The 16,903-nt window shown below is 36.4% G+C and overlaps 2 protein-coding genes across 3 annotated transcripts; both read left to right on the forward strand.

Annotated features, from left to right (window-relative positions):
• Positions 1-10,718: 10,718 nt before the first annotated feature.
• LOC145057667 (F-box/FBD/LRR-repeat protein At1g13570-like) lies at positions 10,719-13,661 on the forward strand. 2 transcript variants are annotated; one of them, XM_079005537.1, is made up of 5 exons: positions 10,719-10,914; positions 11,527-11,599; positions 11,696-12,538; positions 12,963-13,118; positions 13,238-13,661. In XM_079005537.1, exons 2-5 carry the CDS (start codon positions 11,588-11,590, stop codon positions 13,520-13,522), a joined length of 1,296 nt encoding a protein of 431 aa, XP_078861663.1. In that variant the 5' UTR covers positions 10,719-10,914; positions 11,527-11,587; the 3' UTR covers positions 13,523-13,661. The 2 variants fall into 2 exon arrangements, with proteins under 2 accessions (XP_078861663.1, XP_078861661.1); XM_079005535.1 differs by having other exon boundaries at positions 10,722-10,914; positions 11,693-12,538.
• Positions 13,662-14,535: 874 nt separating this feature from the next.
• On the forward strand, positions 14,536-15,994 carry RPS9 (ribosomal protein S9). The gene is made up of 2 exons (XM_079005538.1): positions 14,536-14,958; positions 15,449-15,994. The coding sequence occupies exons 1-2, from the start codon at positions 14,608-14,610 to the stop codon at positions 15,734-15,736; spliced, it is 639 nt and encodes a 212-aa protein (XP_078861664.1). The 5' UTR covers positions 14,536-14,607; the 3' UTR covers positions 15,737-15,994.
• Positions 15,995-16,903: the final 909 nt, after the last annotated feature.

A 16,903-nucleotide genomic window follows, 5' to 3' on the forward strand; every position in this document is an offset into this window, starting at 1 on the left:
ACCCAAAAGGACAATGCACAACCGGGTCAAATACTTGCCTAATATAGTTGCAGCCTTAGACACTATTCCAACACCATTGCCCCCCAACCAGTGCATCTCGATAATCACCTTCAAACCTCGCAACGGTATTGGGACTAGATTGTCCTGAAACCTTTCTTCAAGCACGTTCAGGACACAGTCCCGATACACCTTTTCAGCATTCACAGTGCGGTCATCTGCAATCTCTACCTCGAGCGGGGAATCCAAAGTTCCCGGCGCATCCCAAAACTTCTTGCCAAGCGCAAGAGACACAAATGATCGGGTAGCTCCTGAGTCAAACAAAACGTAATTCGGCATACCATTGACCAAAAAGGTCCCTATACATACGCATAATGTACATATAATCAATGCAATTAAATATAGAGCATGAATTCTTTCAAATGGATTAGTTAGATCCCTTTAAAGTCTAATTGTTTTGTTTGGAGAATGTTCTTAAACCGGGTTCATGTGGCAAGTAATCTTTCTTCTAAAGGAATAGCTTTACCTTCCTCTATTTTCCCTTTTTTGTAATCTGGATGAAGAAAAGGTTAATTATGTCTTTTTTAAGAGTAAATTACTGAAATCGTCCATGTGGTTTGGTCAAAATTGCACGTTTGGTCCTTAACTTTTTTTTTTTGCACTCGGATCGTCCCTGTAGTTTGATTTTGTTGCGTTTTTAGTCCCTGTGGTTTGATTTTGTTGCATTTTTCGTCCCTTACATACATAAAGTTAGGGACCAAACATGCAACTTTTACCAAACCATAGGGACGAAAAATGCAACAAAATCAAACCACAGGGATGATCCGAGTGCAAAATAAAAGTTAGGGACCAAACGTGGAATTTTGACCAAACCACAGGGACGATTTCAGTAATTTACTCCTTTTTTAAATGTCATTTTTCTGGTTGCATTTGGAGTTGGTTCGGTGGTTAGACAAGTTTTCTTTTGGTGCCCCCAAAAAAATAGAGAGGAACTTTTCTAAGTCTTTAGTTGGTTCGGATGTTGGAAAGGAGAAGAGTAAACTTCACATTGCCTTGGTTTACTCGGGTATTTGGAAATCTCAAAGCGCTTTAGTTTTCAACAAGAGAAAGTGTTCTTTTTTTAAGACGGCGGATGACATCCAACTTGTGACTTTTAATTGGATTAAGTTTCATTCTAAATCTATTTCTTTACGTTGGTTTAAGGGGAATATTTCCCTTTTGCATGCTTGTAATTTGTAACTTTTGCTAGCGTCTTGCTGGTTGTCGTTCAAAAAAAAAAGTTGCCAAACTTAAAAGGGGTGTTATGTAAATTTTCATTTCTAAAAGCAAAAGTTATTTATTTATTATTTTTTGATTTTGATTCAATTTGTTTTTTGTGTACAACCCTAAAATTGATGTCAAAGTGTTACCACTTACCACCACACCAACCCAATGCCCAACTGAGACGTCGTAGTCGTGCTTAACATTAAGACACTAGGCCAAGTAAGTAGCGTAGGCTCCAAAGTTTGAAGGTTGTAGGTTGCAGGCCAATCTTCCCAATTCAATCCCAAATACCATTTCCTTTCTCAATGTTATCTCTACAGGGATGGCAACGGGGCGGGTTTGGGACGGGTTTTGGTAATCCCGTCCCCATCCCCAAATATGAAAATTGATCCCATCACCGACCTGAATCCCAACAGGTACTCGTTTACCAAACACTATCGGGACTACGGGTATTGTAACATCCAAGAATATGACCCAAAAAATTTTGTTTTAATAATACTAAAAATCACATCATCGATAACATACCAACAAAACTGTGGAACAAGTATCCCAAAAGATCATAACATAACGACTGTATCAAAACATATCACAGTTTTTGATGAAAACTCCCAGGATAAAAAAAACTGAGGTTGTGGTGTGTGCGATGCTATCATCCCGAGCTCTTCCCTTTACTAGCGGAAGTACCTGAAACCAAAAATTGAAATTGTATGCACTAAGCTTAGTGAGCTCCCCCAAACTACCACATACCATACAATGACATATAAGCAAATATTGGGCCCCGCCCACTGCATCGGGCCTCGCCCGGCATCGGACCGAAGTCTGGGACTAACTTGGGCCCCGCCCGGCATCGGACCGAGGTCCGGAACTAGCTTGGGCCCCTCCCACTACATCAGGCCCCGCCCGTCATCAGAACAAAGTCTGGAACATATAGCACATAACATAACCGAACATAACATGCATGAATCACGAAGACAACAAGCATACATATCTACTTCTCGGGACCCTCCCGGTATCAGACCGAAGTCCAAAACTACTATCTAAATGAGTCGGCATTGAGGCCGTAGACCCGTTACTACTGGAAGGAAACTCACCTCGTAACTCTAACTGTTGAGATGCTAAATCCGAAGCTGGATGACTGCTGCTCCGGAATTCCCAGACTACAATTTCCATAAACACTAAATCAGATACCGATAACCGAACTGAGGGTATAATGACCATTTTACCCCTAATCAATGTCAAAGTCCCTAGTCAAGGTCAACAGTCCATGTTGACCTTGACTCACCGAGTACCCGAGGCTACTCACCGAGTTCCTTGAAACTCATTCCCACTCGCCGAGTCACCGGGGTAACTCGCCGAGTTCTTACGATTTTCGATCGAAACCTAAAGGCTACTCTTCGGGTTTCCTTCTAGCAACACAATGGATACACACGTATTCATAACTTGGGGAAAGCTCATCCAACTCACCGAGTTGTTCATACAACTCGTCGAGTCTATGGCAATCTTCATCGGACTCGCCGAGTTGCTCATCCTACTCGTCGAGTCCACGACTATCTTCATATGACTCACCAAGTCAACCTTGCGACTCGCCGAGTCCATTCAGTCCTTTTTCCATACAGACTTGTTTTGAGCCATGCAGCGGCTCCAAATCACATATCCAAGCTTCTAGGGCATGCTTTTCACGTAAAGTTGCAAACTTTACGTGCATGCATGGCTATAAAGGCTCTAAATGCCTATTTTAAGTTCTTCATGGAGCTTCATGCCCAAAAGGGACCTAAATCATGACCAAGACTGCAACTTTATGCTTCTACAATCCAAGGAGGGCCCAGATCTGAAGTTACAACTTCAGATCTAGCCCATAGCTCATCTTATCAACTTAACATTCCATAAAAGAAACCCTAAAACTCAACCAATAGAAGCGATCTACATGGAAATGGCAATTTGGGTACCTCTAGCAAATGATAACTGAGATAAGTGTTGATTCCCACACTCTACTTGCTCCAATCTCCTTCTCCTCCAAGCCTTCTCCCTCCAAAGATCCTCTTTTCAAGCTTCAACACACAAAGGGGCACACACACATGGATTAGGGTCTCACAAGAGCTCTCTAGAACTGTAAAGAGGCCCAAAGGAGCCTGAGGTTCCTTTAAATAGGGTGTAAAACCCCGAGATTTAGGGTTTCATCTGTCAGCTCCTACTCGCTGAGTCCTAATATGGACTCATAGAGTAGGTCACTTATCACGCGATCCCACCCCGTTGCTACTCGACGAGTGGGGGAACCAGCTCGTCGAGTAGGCCTTAACCCAAGAAATCTTATTTAAACCATACCTGAGGATCAGGGTGTTACAGGTATCCCAACGGGATAACGGGGATCCCCTTTTAACATTCAAATTAAGAATAATTTTGATGCAATGAGAACACAAAATCATTAGACTTAGTGATGCAAGCATATATATATATATATATATATATATATATATATATATATATATATATATATATATATATATATATATATATATATATATATATGAACGGTTTCAGGTAACGAGTTTCGGTTTTGGTTTCGGTTTCGAGACGGGTATTTTGTTTACTATCCCCGTAACCAAACCCGCAAATTTTTTTTAAAAGCATACCAAACCCGATGCCGGCCCCGATTTACCGACCCCAAACCCGACCCTAATATGTCGGTTTTTATCACCGGGTTCGGTTTCTTTTGCCATCCCTATATCTCTAGAATCCACCTTTCTGCAACAATTTATCACACCGATCACCGACGAAGAAGATTCTGACCTTTTACACATATAATCTCCACGACTCTCCTTTCCTCTGCTTCATTTAATTATTTGAATTGTCAAAATTTGCTAGATGTTAGCCGGTAAAATTATCGTGTATGTGTTTGTTACCATTCAGTATCACCATCGGATTTAGTATTTAGAAATGTATGTGTGAATTGATAGGATTTCTTTGAAATTTGATGGAAAGCTCCAAACTACAGTCAATAATTCTAACGTTGATAGCGTGAAATTATGGACAAAATGTATCGGCTTTTTATTTGAATGGTGTTAGGTTTTTTGACATAAACTTATAGGCGCGTTTTATAGGATTATCGTTAAATTACTAATTACTCTATGTCATAGGGTTTTTGTACAGAACCCTTAAAATTGGGTTTTTTATCGTATTTTGAATGCCTGATGGTAGGTTTTCCTTTGTTTTTTGCATTATAACGAATTTGTCACAAAACCACATAAATAATAATGAATTGTTCAAATAATCCAAAAGGAAATGTGTTTATTAGTTTTAAGATACCTAGAAAGATCCTACAAAATCGTTTTATATTGAGGGAGCTACATTTGATAGATCGCCAAAGTTCTGAAAATTAAAATTGACATCAAATTCATCTAATTAACCTCCTAAATAAAGAGAGGAAAAACATAAAGCAAAGAAACGAACGTTCTGCCATTAAAACCGAAGAAATAAAATAAAGAAGTAAGCCAAAATTACAGAAGTGGTCCTTGCATTTAAGACAAAATTAAAGAAATGATCCATATGTAACAAAATTACGGAAATGATCAATCTCGCCACAACGCACAGGCTTAAAACCCTCTCATTGATAGAAAATCAGCAAGTTTGATCAATAACTCTAGCCATGGTTTTAAATTGATAGGAGGTACAATTTATAACAAAACTACCCTACAAACCAGTATTTGACAAGACCCAAAATACCCGAATGCAACAAAAGATTTATAACAAAACATTGATTAGAGTAAATGCCAAAAACGCCCCTCAATGTTTGGAGAATTATGGGGCTTTTGTGCTGGGATAATGACTTAGGAGGGTAATTACCTATTAGCGTTGTTTTTTTTGGAAAGGGAACTTCTCTAACGAGGGTTTCCGGGCCAGCTTACGCGCACCGACTAATCCCCCGCTGCAAACATGAGACTTTGCCGCATGCCCTGGAGTCACTGCAGGCGAACCTCCATGGCCACAAGGGCTGAGTAGTGCCAGGATTTGAACATGGGTCAATAGGTTATCCACCATATCTTCCACATGTCTTACCAAGTCACCACAACCCAAGTGGTTTTAGCGTTGTTCACATATTGACAACTTGTTTTTTTTTGTACCTAATAAACCAACTAACTTGTTTTAACCGTTTACATTATAACAATATTACCGGCTAACCTCCATTTTAACCGGTAAATGCAATTAATTCATTTAAATGAAAAGTAAAAAAGAAAATATGTGGCTCTAGAAGATTATACGTGGCATGTTACGTGTCTATTTACACCTCACTTATTATATAGAGGGTGTTTGTCGTTGAAGCCCTAGATCGACAATGGCTTCTTCTTCTGCTTCATCTGCTTCTTCCAAACGAAATGTCGAACTCCAAGCTGACCATCCATGTAAGTGCGACATGCCATCTCGTGTGAAGATTTCAAGAACACCCGATAATCCAGGAAGAAAATTTCGAGTTTGTCAAAATTCTTTGGTAAATATGTATTATTTATTCAACCCGAAACTGAATCTTCTTCTTCATCTTCTCTTCAATTTAATTTTTTTTATTCTTTCATGAAGAGTGCAAGAACTCCAAGATTTAATTTCTGGGAATGGGTGGAAGACGATGAGTACCAACTACAAAAGAACAGTGATTTGGGACAAATCTACAACCTAACATTCAAGCTTGGAAATTTGGAAAACGAAATTAGTTATTGCAGGAAGAAGTTGGAAGAAGAGAAGAACTCTGATTTGGTTTTCAGACAAGAGCTGGACAAAGTGAAGTGGAAGTTGTTTACTCATAAAGCTGCATTGTTTGTGTTATTTTTCTTGTATGTTAAACATGTATTTTTTAAAGTTTGTTTGATGTACTGTTGTTTGATGTATTCTTCTTTGATGTGTTCTGACTAAATCATGTACTTCATGAAGTTTTGAATGCAATGAAAGTTATGACTAAAGTTTGATGTTTAATACTTGATGTATTAAGACAGTAAACATGTAATGTATACAAACACATAAATAAACCTGTATTAAGACAGTAAACATGTAACTTGGGAGTTTGATGTATTAAGACAGTAAACATGTAATGTATACAAACACATAAATAAACATGTACTTAATTTAGGGATAATGACTTGGGAGGGTAAACATGTACTTAAATTAACATGTACTTAAAGTACCAAAATATTCCCAAACATACAGGACCCAAGATGTTAAAGTATCAAAATATTCCAAAAGATGTGCCAAGTTTGTCCTATTGTGCCAAACGATATTACAAGACCCAAGATTCCAAAACATGCAAAATAAAACAACACATTGAATTCAAATCTCCAGTGGGTGGTCAATACTGCTTCCTTCCTTCCTCCTTATGTTCTTCCTAATCCGAATCTTTGTGATTCTTTCTGAAGTTTTTCTTGTCCTCTTCCTAACTTGATTTTCTGCATTGTGTTGAATTTCCTGTTCCACATTATCTTGAACTTCAATTTCATGTTCCACTTCAATGTTAGCTTGAATCTCATCTTCTATGTTAGCATCAACTTCAACTTCTGGTACCAGATCAACTTCAGGAACATCAACTTCAATGTTAGCATCAACTTGAATGTCATCTTGAATCCCCCCTACAAGCTTATCTTGAACTAAAGGAACATCAACTTCAACTTCAGGTACCACATAAACTTCAAGAACATCAACTTCAGCTTCCACATCAGGTTCAGGAACATTAGCTTCCACATCACTTTCACTTTCAAAGTCACTATCACTTTCACTTTCAAACATGACAACATGTTCCACTTCCAATTCAGCTTCAAGGTCTACTTTACCTGTAAAAGGGGAAAAAATCAGAAATGGCACACAAGTATAATATATTAGATAATTTAACACCATACCTTGTTTCTTAGGTTTCTTTTTGTTAGAACCTGAAGTAGATGGTACATTATTTGGTCTTTGAGGACATGTTGATTTGTTATGTCCTCTTTCCCTACAAATGGTACATCTCATGATCATTCCCTTTTTTGAGACTGTATGCCTTGTTCCCTTAGCTTCTCTCTCACCCTGATCCCTTTTCCTTTTCATTGTTGGTCTTCCAGGTAGTCTTTTTTTTAGGGGGGCAATGGTTTGGTGTAATCCACTTCAGGCCACATAGCACTACAGTTTAGTGGCCTAATGTTATACCTATAACAACTTGCATACATTGATGTAGTAAACCATTCTGACACATACTCCTCAGGGTCCCTATTGAGGCTTGAAATGGTAGCATATCCATGCACACAGGGATACCCTGCTAACTGTCATGCCCTGCATCCACATTGCCTAGTATTCAGGTCTACAGCATACCCTTCAGTCCCCACCCTCACCTCAAATTGCATATACCCAGAAGGTACCACTTGCCAAAACCTATCCATAATCATATACAAATTAGAAAATATTAAAAATGACAAACATATAAGCAATAAGAATTTACCTTTGTGTTTCCTTGTGCTTATTCAACTTCAACCTTATGGAAGGACATATGCTTAAATCCCAAGATTGACCCTTGGCCTTGTATATACACAACCTTTCCATTACATAAATCCAGATTTCTTCTAACATGGTAATAAGTGGTTTCTTCCTAGCAGCTTCAATCACAGAGTTAAAACTTTCAGAAACACCATTTTCATATGCATCGCAACTCCTATTAACCTGAAAAAAATGCTTTACACCATGTTTTAGGGTCCCTTTCCATCAAATGTTCATAAGCTAGTGGCTCCAGCTTCTTGATTTCATTCATATAGTATTCAAATTTTTTTTGGAACTGTAATCCAGCAGCTCTCCAAAACAGTTTCTTAAATATTTGCCCCTTAATTCTTTTTTGGAAATTAGCACATATGTGCCTAGCACATTGCCTATGCTCTGCAACTGGAACCCTTTCCTTCACAGCTTCAACTAATCCCTATAATCAAAACATAAACAACATAAGCAAAAACATATTAAGTATGTAAAATAAGTATGGAAAATAACAATAATTGAAGTGTGAACATTACTTTGTGTTGGTCTGATATTATGGTTAGTCCATGCCCAACTCCCATTCCAATGTCATCAATTAGAAGATCAAGAAACCACTTCCATGATTTTTTATTTTCTACTGCAACCACAACCCATGCAACAGGATATATGTGGTCGTTTGCATCCCTCCCAATGGCTACAAGCAACTGACCTCTGCATATGCCCTTTAAGAAACAACCATCTACTCCAATTACCCTTAGCTTTCAATTTCCTAATGCTCATCTTTTGTTTCTGTAATATATCATTCATGAAATGAGTTCCAATCCATTTGTAGCTTACAATGGACCTAAATTTGAAAACTCTTGCACAATTATGCCTATCAATTAATGACTTAATCTGAAAAGACCTCTCATTCTTTATCCAGGTTGCCCACAACCTAAAGAGACAACTCTTACTCTTCTTGTTCTTCTTATATTTACAACATTTTGCCAACAGCTTTTGATGATCATTTTTTTCAAACCATAAGTCATACTCATTCTTGACAGCATAGTTGGTTAGACAAAGCTTCAATTCAAGAGGGTTGGCAAACTGCATACCTAAAACTGGGACCATTTTATCCCATTCTTGCTTCTTATCAAAGGTAGGGAACACAACCTCATCATCTTTATCACTATCTTCATCATCATCAGCATCATTTACTTCTTCTCGAATACTATTGAGAATGGGTTTACCACACAACTTGTTCAAGAATTCATCATCATCTGTTTTGTCAAATGTATGCACCTCTTCATCAGGTTCATGCTCACATTCCCTTATATCTGAAATTTGTGACTCTGTATCATCATCTTCTATTACGTCAGATAGCTCATCACCTGTTAACAACTCCTTATCGGCCCAGTCAAGAATGGGTTCGTTTTTGTGGTCAAAGTACACATTCATCCTTAGCTCCTGCTTATCTATGTAACCATCTTCAATAAACTCAAAATAGTCAGCATCATTGTCGATTCTTCTGATACCCTCTGCCAATCTTTCATGAGTACTACAATAGTACAAGTTCTCACAGCTTCGTCTTGTCAGCTTTGAAACCCACAACACAAATTCTCTATAGTCCATGCCACCAAAATCCACATCATGAACTGACATTCTCATAGGGTCTAAGTACACTAACGGGTTTGGTGCAAACATGTCGTTGAAGTGAAAATCTATAGTGAGATACTTACCGTTAGATGCTTCCATTGTAGTGAGATACGTATCGTTAGACGATTTCAAGTCCCAACTTCAGTTCCTACTGCTTTGATCGACTGAATTTTGAGAAAACTCAAGTAACCGGGATCGATTTGGGGAATGATTTGGGAGTAGTTGTTAAGATTAAGAACCCTAAATAAATTAGATCGATACACCTAACACCTGTTTAAATGAAGTCGAATACAGACAAAGGGTGAAATAGCCACGTCATAAGCCACGTATTTTCTTTTCCTTTTCATTTAAATGATTTAATTGCATTTACTGGTTAAAATGGAGGTTAGCCGGTAATATTGTTATAATGTAAACGGTTAAAACAAGTTAGTTGGTTTATTAGGTACAAAAAAAAACAAGTTGCCAATATGTGAACAACGCTAATAGGTAATTACCCTCCTAAGTCATTATCCCTTTTTGTGCTTTATGGAGACCAGCTTTCTTCCTTTCAACTCTTTTTGCATCTCTAGTAAATAGACCTTCCTTCCTCAGAGGCTTTCTGTGGTCCTCACTCGCTTTCTCAGGAGTGCCCGGGCAATGCCCAAAGAGATTGCTTGTGCCTGCCCAGATAGACCACCTTCATGTGCTTTTACAAACACATCATAACTTGTCTCCTATCCCAATGTTGCTAAAGGGACTTTGATGTAATGAAGCCACAAATGATTCCCTTGAAGATATTCCTGTATAATAATTGAATGCCCAATCTTAAGCAATGATTCACATTGGTTTTGGGAATTTAAACTGCCGATTTTGAATACTGTCTTTGTTACAATAAATAAACTAAGATGAGTTTCATAATACATCTTGATATCAACTTATTCCTATAAATGAATATCACAACTTTTGATTTCACATTTGGCTATGTCAAATACTTGAAGTGTGACAAAAATTGAAAGAATCTTGACAAATTTAAAATACCATTAGTTTGGTTGCAATGTAGAATTGATGATGCCAAATGTTGCAGGTTTCATGATCTCAAACAAAAAAGATTCTTTGGTTAACAATTTGACAACAATAGGTTTTGATGTAATTTCTGTATCAATTATGCGTTTGATAGCTCTTCTTGGTAGCTAGATTAGATAAAGTAAAAAATTCAAGTTTTACAGCAAGAAACAATATAATATCAAAGCAAAAGGGATTTTTGAACAAATGTAGATAAGACGCAGGAAGCATAACAAATAGCAAATATAACTTGGAAAAATTTAGTATAGTTTCAAATTTGGGCTGTGGCCCCTCCCGATTTCTCAATAGTCCATAGTCCATAGTCCATAGTCCAATTTCCAAAATCCAAACCAAACGAATGTGAAATCGATCGTATCTTCCGCCCTCATCGTCGCTCGCTGCCTCGCTGGAGTCTGGACGCCTGTGGCCGGCTGGTCTCGCAAAATCGCCAATCGACAATCGCCATTCATCGGAAATCAGCTGTCACCGGAAGGTCACTCAAATCAGGTATGTAAGCTCATTCTTTCTTCTCTTCCGGTTCTCCTTTAGGCCGTAGTCCTGTAGTTGAGTTATTGGGGTTTTGGGAATCAATAGTTAATTCAACAATTAGGTATGTTCATACACTACCAAGACCCCCAAAAACTTTAAATTTACGCCATTTCTCCTGTACGCAATTTCTTGGATTAGGAATTAGGACTGCCAAAATCCAAATGCTCCTGACTTGTTGACTTGTTGTTGAGTTGTTGTGATTTGGGAATCAATAATCAATTCAATGTTGATTGTTTATTGTTAGTTTGTTACTTTGTTGCAGATTTTAGATTAGGACATTAGGTATTGTTTTCACTTTTGATTTCAAAATTCAGTTTTTAGACACTGCTGTTATTTTGATTTCAAGGAGTTATTATGTTATTGCAGATTTTTGTTATTTGTTATTGCTTTTACACACTGTTGAATTGAATCAATCGTTCCTTTTTCAGTGTTTATTTGTTGAAAACAATTTTGTTTTTTTATGTAAGAACATCAAAGTTTGATGTTCAAGCATTCTTCTAGATAAAGGGGAGAACATGAGAGAAAAACTTATTCTCATCATCTCCTTGTTTTCTTTTCATCTTTTTGTAGGAAAATGGCTGAAACTGAGTAATGATGATTCAACAATACACTTCAATAATCACACCTCTTGATGAGTAGTATGGTAAGTTATCTCTCCACAAAACATTCATCTTCTCATTTTTATGCTCCTTTTGCAACTTATAGTATCATGATAACTCTTGTAAATCTTTTTCAGAAGCCAAGAGAGCAACCAAAGGTTCCTTGCCAAATGGAAGCAGAGGTTGATAGAATCAGCAACTTACCAGGACACATCATAGACAAAATCTTGTCTCTTTTAACCCTGCGTGATGCAGTAAGAACAAGCATCTTATCAAGCAAATGGAGATACAAATGGGTAAATCTCACAAGTCTTGTATTCGATAATCAATCTGTTCTAGTCTCATCTCAAGATCCAACAATCATAAAAAACAAAATGGTTAAAATTGTGGATCATGTTTTATTACTTCACAATGGTCTAATCCACAAATTCAAGCTTTCACATCGAGACCTTCAAGGTGTTTGTGACATTGATAGATGGATTCTGTTTCTTTCACGAGGTTCAGTCAAAGAATTTATACTTGAGATTTGGAAAGGTCAACGCTACAAGCTACCATCTTCTCTATACTTGTGTGACAAGTTATCTCATTTAGAGCTTTTCAACTGTTTGTTGAAACCTCCATTGGGGTTTAATGGGTTTAAGATCTTGACTAGTCTTGATCTTCAACACATTACAATGGATCAAGATGTTTTTGAGGATTTGATACATAGGTGTCCATTGCTTGAGAGGTTGACTTTGATGAACTTTGAAGGATTTGCAAATCTTAAGATTCATGCTCCTAAACTTACGTTTTTTGACATTGGAGGTGTTTTTGAAGATGTTGTGTTTGAGAACACTTTTCATCTTTCTACTGTTTCTATTGGGTTGTATGTCAATATTGGCAATGATCATGAGTTGACCCTTGGAACTACGAGCAAGTTGACCAAGTTTTTTGCTTCGTTGCCAAGTATTCAAAGACTCGAAGTTCAAAGTTTCTTTTTAAAGGTAAAAAACCCATCAAGGCCATGTTTGTCTCTGTATTTGTATTTGTTACACAGGATAATAAGACACAACATAACAGGTTGTACTATATTTTTAATACATTTGTTACACAGGATAATAAGACACAACATAACAGGTTGTACTATATTTTTACACAGACTGATTTCAATGAGACAAAAATTGTACTTTTTTTGTCTCACCCAAAAAGCGTGAGACCCAGTCTCACCTTTTTGGAAAAGTTGCAACACCCAAAAAAGTGAGACAAAAAATTGCAACTTTTGTCCATTGACATTAATTTTAGTCTAATGTCTAATGCATGACAAACGCAGTGCAACCTGTTTTGTATGTCTTGTATTGTATAACAAATGGGACCTTAATACAATACTAATTGGGGGGTATTTTGGTCTATTTGGTTGCATGTATATAGTTTTTGGCAGTTGATATGGTGCCAAGGAGGTTGCCTACTCCATGTATGGAATTGAATTACCTTTCACTACGTATAAATTTCAATGACATGGAGGAGTGTCTTGCAGCCCTTTGCATTCTTAGGAGTTCACCCAACCTTCTAGAACTCGAGTTGTTGGTGAGTTTCTTTCAATCCAGTGCATGTCAAACACAGTATAAGTATACATGTGAGTTCAGTGCATGTCAAACACAGTACAAGTGATTTATGTGTAAGAATTTTTTTTTATTATGGTGTAGGCACGACCGGATGAACAGGCAGCTCCAAGGGCAGTTGCAAAGAACTTAGTGGAAGAAGACTTCCAGAATTGCTTTTTTAGCCAATTGCGGTTTGTGAAAATTGCTGGGATTTTTGGGGTGGCTCGAGAGCTGAATTTTATTAACTTTTTGCTTGCGAATACGCCTGTACTTGAAAGAATGACTGTGAAGCCTGCTTCTCAAGAATGTGGTTGGGACCTCCTCAAAGAATTGTTAAGGTTTAGGCGATCTTCTGTGCATGCTGAAATCATTTACCTCGATCCATGATTCACTTTAAACTTTAAATCATCAGTGTTTTCATGCTTTTTAGTTTTAATGCTTGACCAACACTTGTGTTTTTTTCTATGTTAACCCGAAAGAATCTGTTAACTTTGCTACAAAGACTTATTTTGTGCCACGTTTCTTATATTCCTTCCACCGTTTTATTAGGTTTGTTAACATAGTATAAATGCATGGTGAAGTACATGTGTAGGTGATTCAATTAACTTTTTTTCATTGGTTTATAAAATAAACATGTATCACAATATACAAGTCTTAATTGGACCTAACGACCTATGTTGCAATATAGTCATAGTCTCATGATGTAGTTTTGTTGTAGCTATTTTTGATTTATTATCTAGGTCTTTATTAGGTTTGTTTTAAATGAAATTTTGTTGGTTTAATATAAAGAAACTAGCTTAAGAAAATTGTAAAGTTAGGTTATAATGTAATAATTTATCCAAGTATAATGTAATGATAGTAAGTTACGGTTTTGGCCCATGTGGTATATATTTCTATTGTTTTTGTTATATTTTGGAAATTTGATACCGAGGGGGGACCAAATATAATGGATTTATCTAGAATGGTAAATGAATCGAATGTTAAATTGTTTTTATATAATATTATTATATTATATGTTTGATTGTGTCTGTTTATGTTCGTTTGTTTATATTTGTTCGGCATGTTCATAAATATAAACAAATGAAGATGAACAATATAATTGGTTAAACGAAAAAAAAAAATACAAAAAAACTTATTTGTTTATATGTTCGTGTTAGTTCCTTTATTCTTTATTCGGTTAATTTAAAGAAACAAACATAAAGAAGCCATTGTTTGTATTGGTTTACATCAACCCAAGATTTAACTACAATAACAGTAATGTCAAATTTTTAAAATTAGAATCAAATGTGTGAAAATGTTTATATACCATAGTAACAAAAACTGTAACTTAATGATGTAATAATAATTTTTGGTAACGAAGAAGGGGCATTCTGGACAAAGACAACTACGTTATCCTGTAGTACGCTATCCACCTTCATAAACTCTCCAACCAAAATTTCATCCCCAAATCCAGAAGGACCAAGAGAACGAAAATGGCGATGTCCATCTCTTCGCTCACCTCATCCTTCTCTTCTTTATCTTTCTCCTCACAAGTTTCTCAAAAACCCTACTCCATCTCTCTCGCTCCCTCCTCAAAATCACTTCGCTTATCTCAATTTTCCACAAACAAACCCCAATCTCTTACCATACTTGCCACTGTCGCCGCCGAGCCTCTCACCGGAGATTTGGAGACTACGAACATCGAGAAGTACGTCAAATCGAGACTCCCCGGTGGCTTCGCTGCCCAGACGCTGATTGGCACCGGTCGCCGGAAATGTGCCATTGCGCGGGTTGTCATTCAGGAAGGAACTGGAAAATTCATAATCAATTACCGTGATGCACAGGTAGTTCCATATTATCCACTTGTTATGCTTTTGCGTCTTATCTACATTTGTTCAAAAATCCCTTTTGCTTTGATATTGTTTCTTGCTGTAAAACTTGAATTTTTTAGTCTATCTAATCTAGCAACCAAGAAGAGCTATCAAACGCATAATTGATACAGAAATTACATCAAAACCTATTGTTGTCAAATTGTTAACCAAAGAATCTTTTTTGTTTGAGATGATGAAACTTGCAACATTCTTCTTAATGTTTTACTGATTTGGCTTCATCAATTCTGCATTGCAACCAAACTAAAGGTATTTTAAATTAGTCCAGATTCTTTCAGTTCTTGTCTCACTGAAGAATTACTTCTTCAAGTATTTGAGATAACCAAATGTGAAATCAAAGTAGGAGTAAGTTGTTGATGATAACAATTAACAAAGACTGTGCAGTTTAAATTCCCAAAACGAGTGTGAATCATTGCTTAAGATTGGGGATTCAATTATTATACAGGAATATCTTCAAGGGAATCCTTTGTGGCTTCAATACATCAAAGTGCCTTTAGCAACATTGGGATACGAGACAAGTTATGATGTGTTTGTGAAGGCACATGGAGGTGGTCTATCCGGGCAGGCACAAGCAATCTCTTTGGGCATTGCCCGGGCCCTTCTGAAAGTGAGTGAAGACCACAGAAAGCCTCTGAGGAAGGAAGGTCTGCTTACTAGAGATGCAAGAAGAGTTGAAAGGAAGAAAGCTGGTCTCCATAAAGCACGAAAAGCCCCACAATTCTCCAAACGTTGAGGGGCGTTTTCGACATTTACTCCAATCAATGTTTTGTTATAAATCTTTTGTTGCATTCGGATATTTTGGGTCTTGTCAAATACCGGTTTGTAGGGTAGTTTTGTTATAAATTGTACCTCCTATCAATTTAAAACCATGGCTAGAGTTATTGATCAAACTTGCTGATTTTCTATCAATGAGAGGGTTTTAAGCCTGTGCTTTGTGGCGAGATGGATCATTTCTGTAATTTTGTCTTGAATGCAAGGACCATTTCTGTAATTTTGGCTTAGTTATTTATTTTATTTCTTCGGTTTTAATGGCAGAACGTTCGTTTCTTTGATTTTATGTTTTTCCTCTCTTTATTTAGGAGGTTAATTAGATGAATCTGATGTCGATTTTAATTTTCAGAAATTTGGCGATCTATCAAATGTAATAAAACGATATTGTAGGATCTTTCTAGGTATATTAAAATTAATAAACACATTTCCCTTTGGATTATTTGAACAATTCATTATTATTTCTTTGGTTTTGTGACAAATTTTCAACTATTGGATCTTTTTTTTTTCTTTCTAATTTCTAACTTTCTGTTTTTCTATTCCCTTATAACTATAATTATAAAATGCTCTGAGAAAAAACGCAATAACCGAAGAATTTTCCAGCAATTCCGTTGTAGGGTACATCACTTTTATTAAATTACCCAGCAATTTCCTGGAATGTTAATATTGTACGGAACAAAATAATGGTGTAGATAAAGTCTGTGAAACTTTAAATTCTTGTCAAAAACTTTGACTTTTAGCTTAAACTTTGATTTTTTATTTTTACTGAAAACCCTAAGAGCATATTTATGATGATTTAATACCAAAAATGGAAAGTTGATATTCCAACTCAATAAAGCATTGTCCTTGTAACATGCCTTTTCTCGTTAGTTTTTTTCCTTTATTCCTTTAACATAGAAAAAAAAAACACAATATTTTATAGTTATATCATTTTTAACATTATATTTATGACTATATATTTTGTCAACAATCAATAAAAAATATTTTGACACATATTATTTGATAAGAGGCATTTTACGAATGTAACCTTCATTAAAAAAAGTATTTTACAATTACATGATAAAAAAATGTTATTTTTTCCAAAAAAAAAAATTAGTATTTTCTGAAAAGTTTATATCCAAGGAGAGTTATA

The sequence above is a fragment of the Lactuca serriola genome, chromosome 6 (genome assembly GCF_051521515.1).
Source record: "Lactuca serriola cultivar US96UC23 chromosome 6, Lser_US96UC23_V15, whole genome shotgun sequence".
Lineage (NCBI taxonomy): Eukaryota > Viridiplantae > Streptophyta > Magnoliopsida > Asterales > Asteraceae > Lactuca > Lactuca serriola.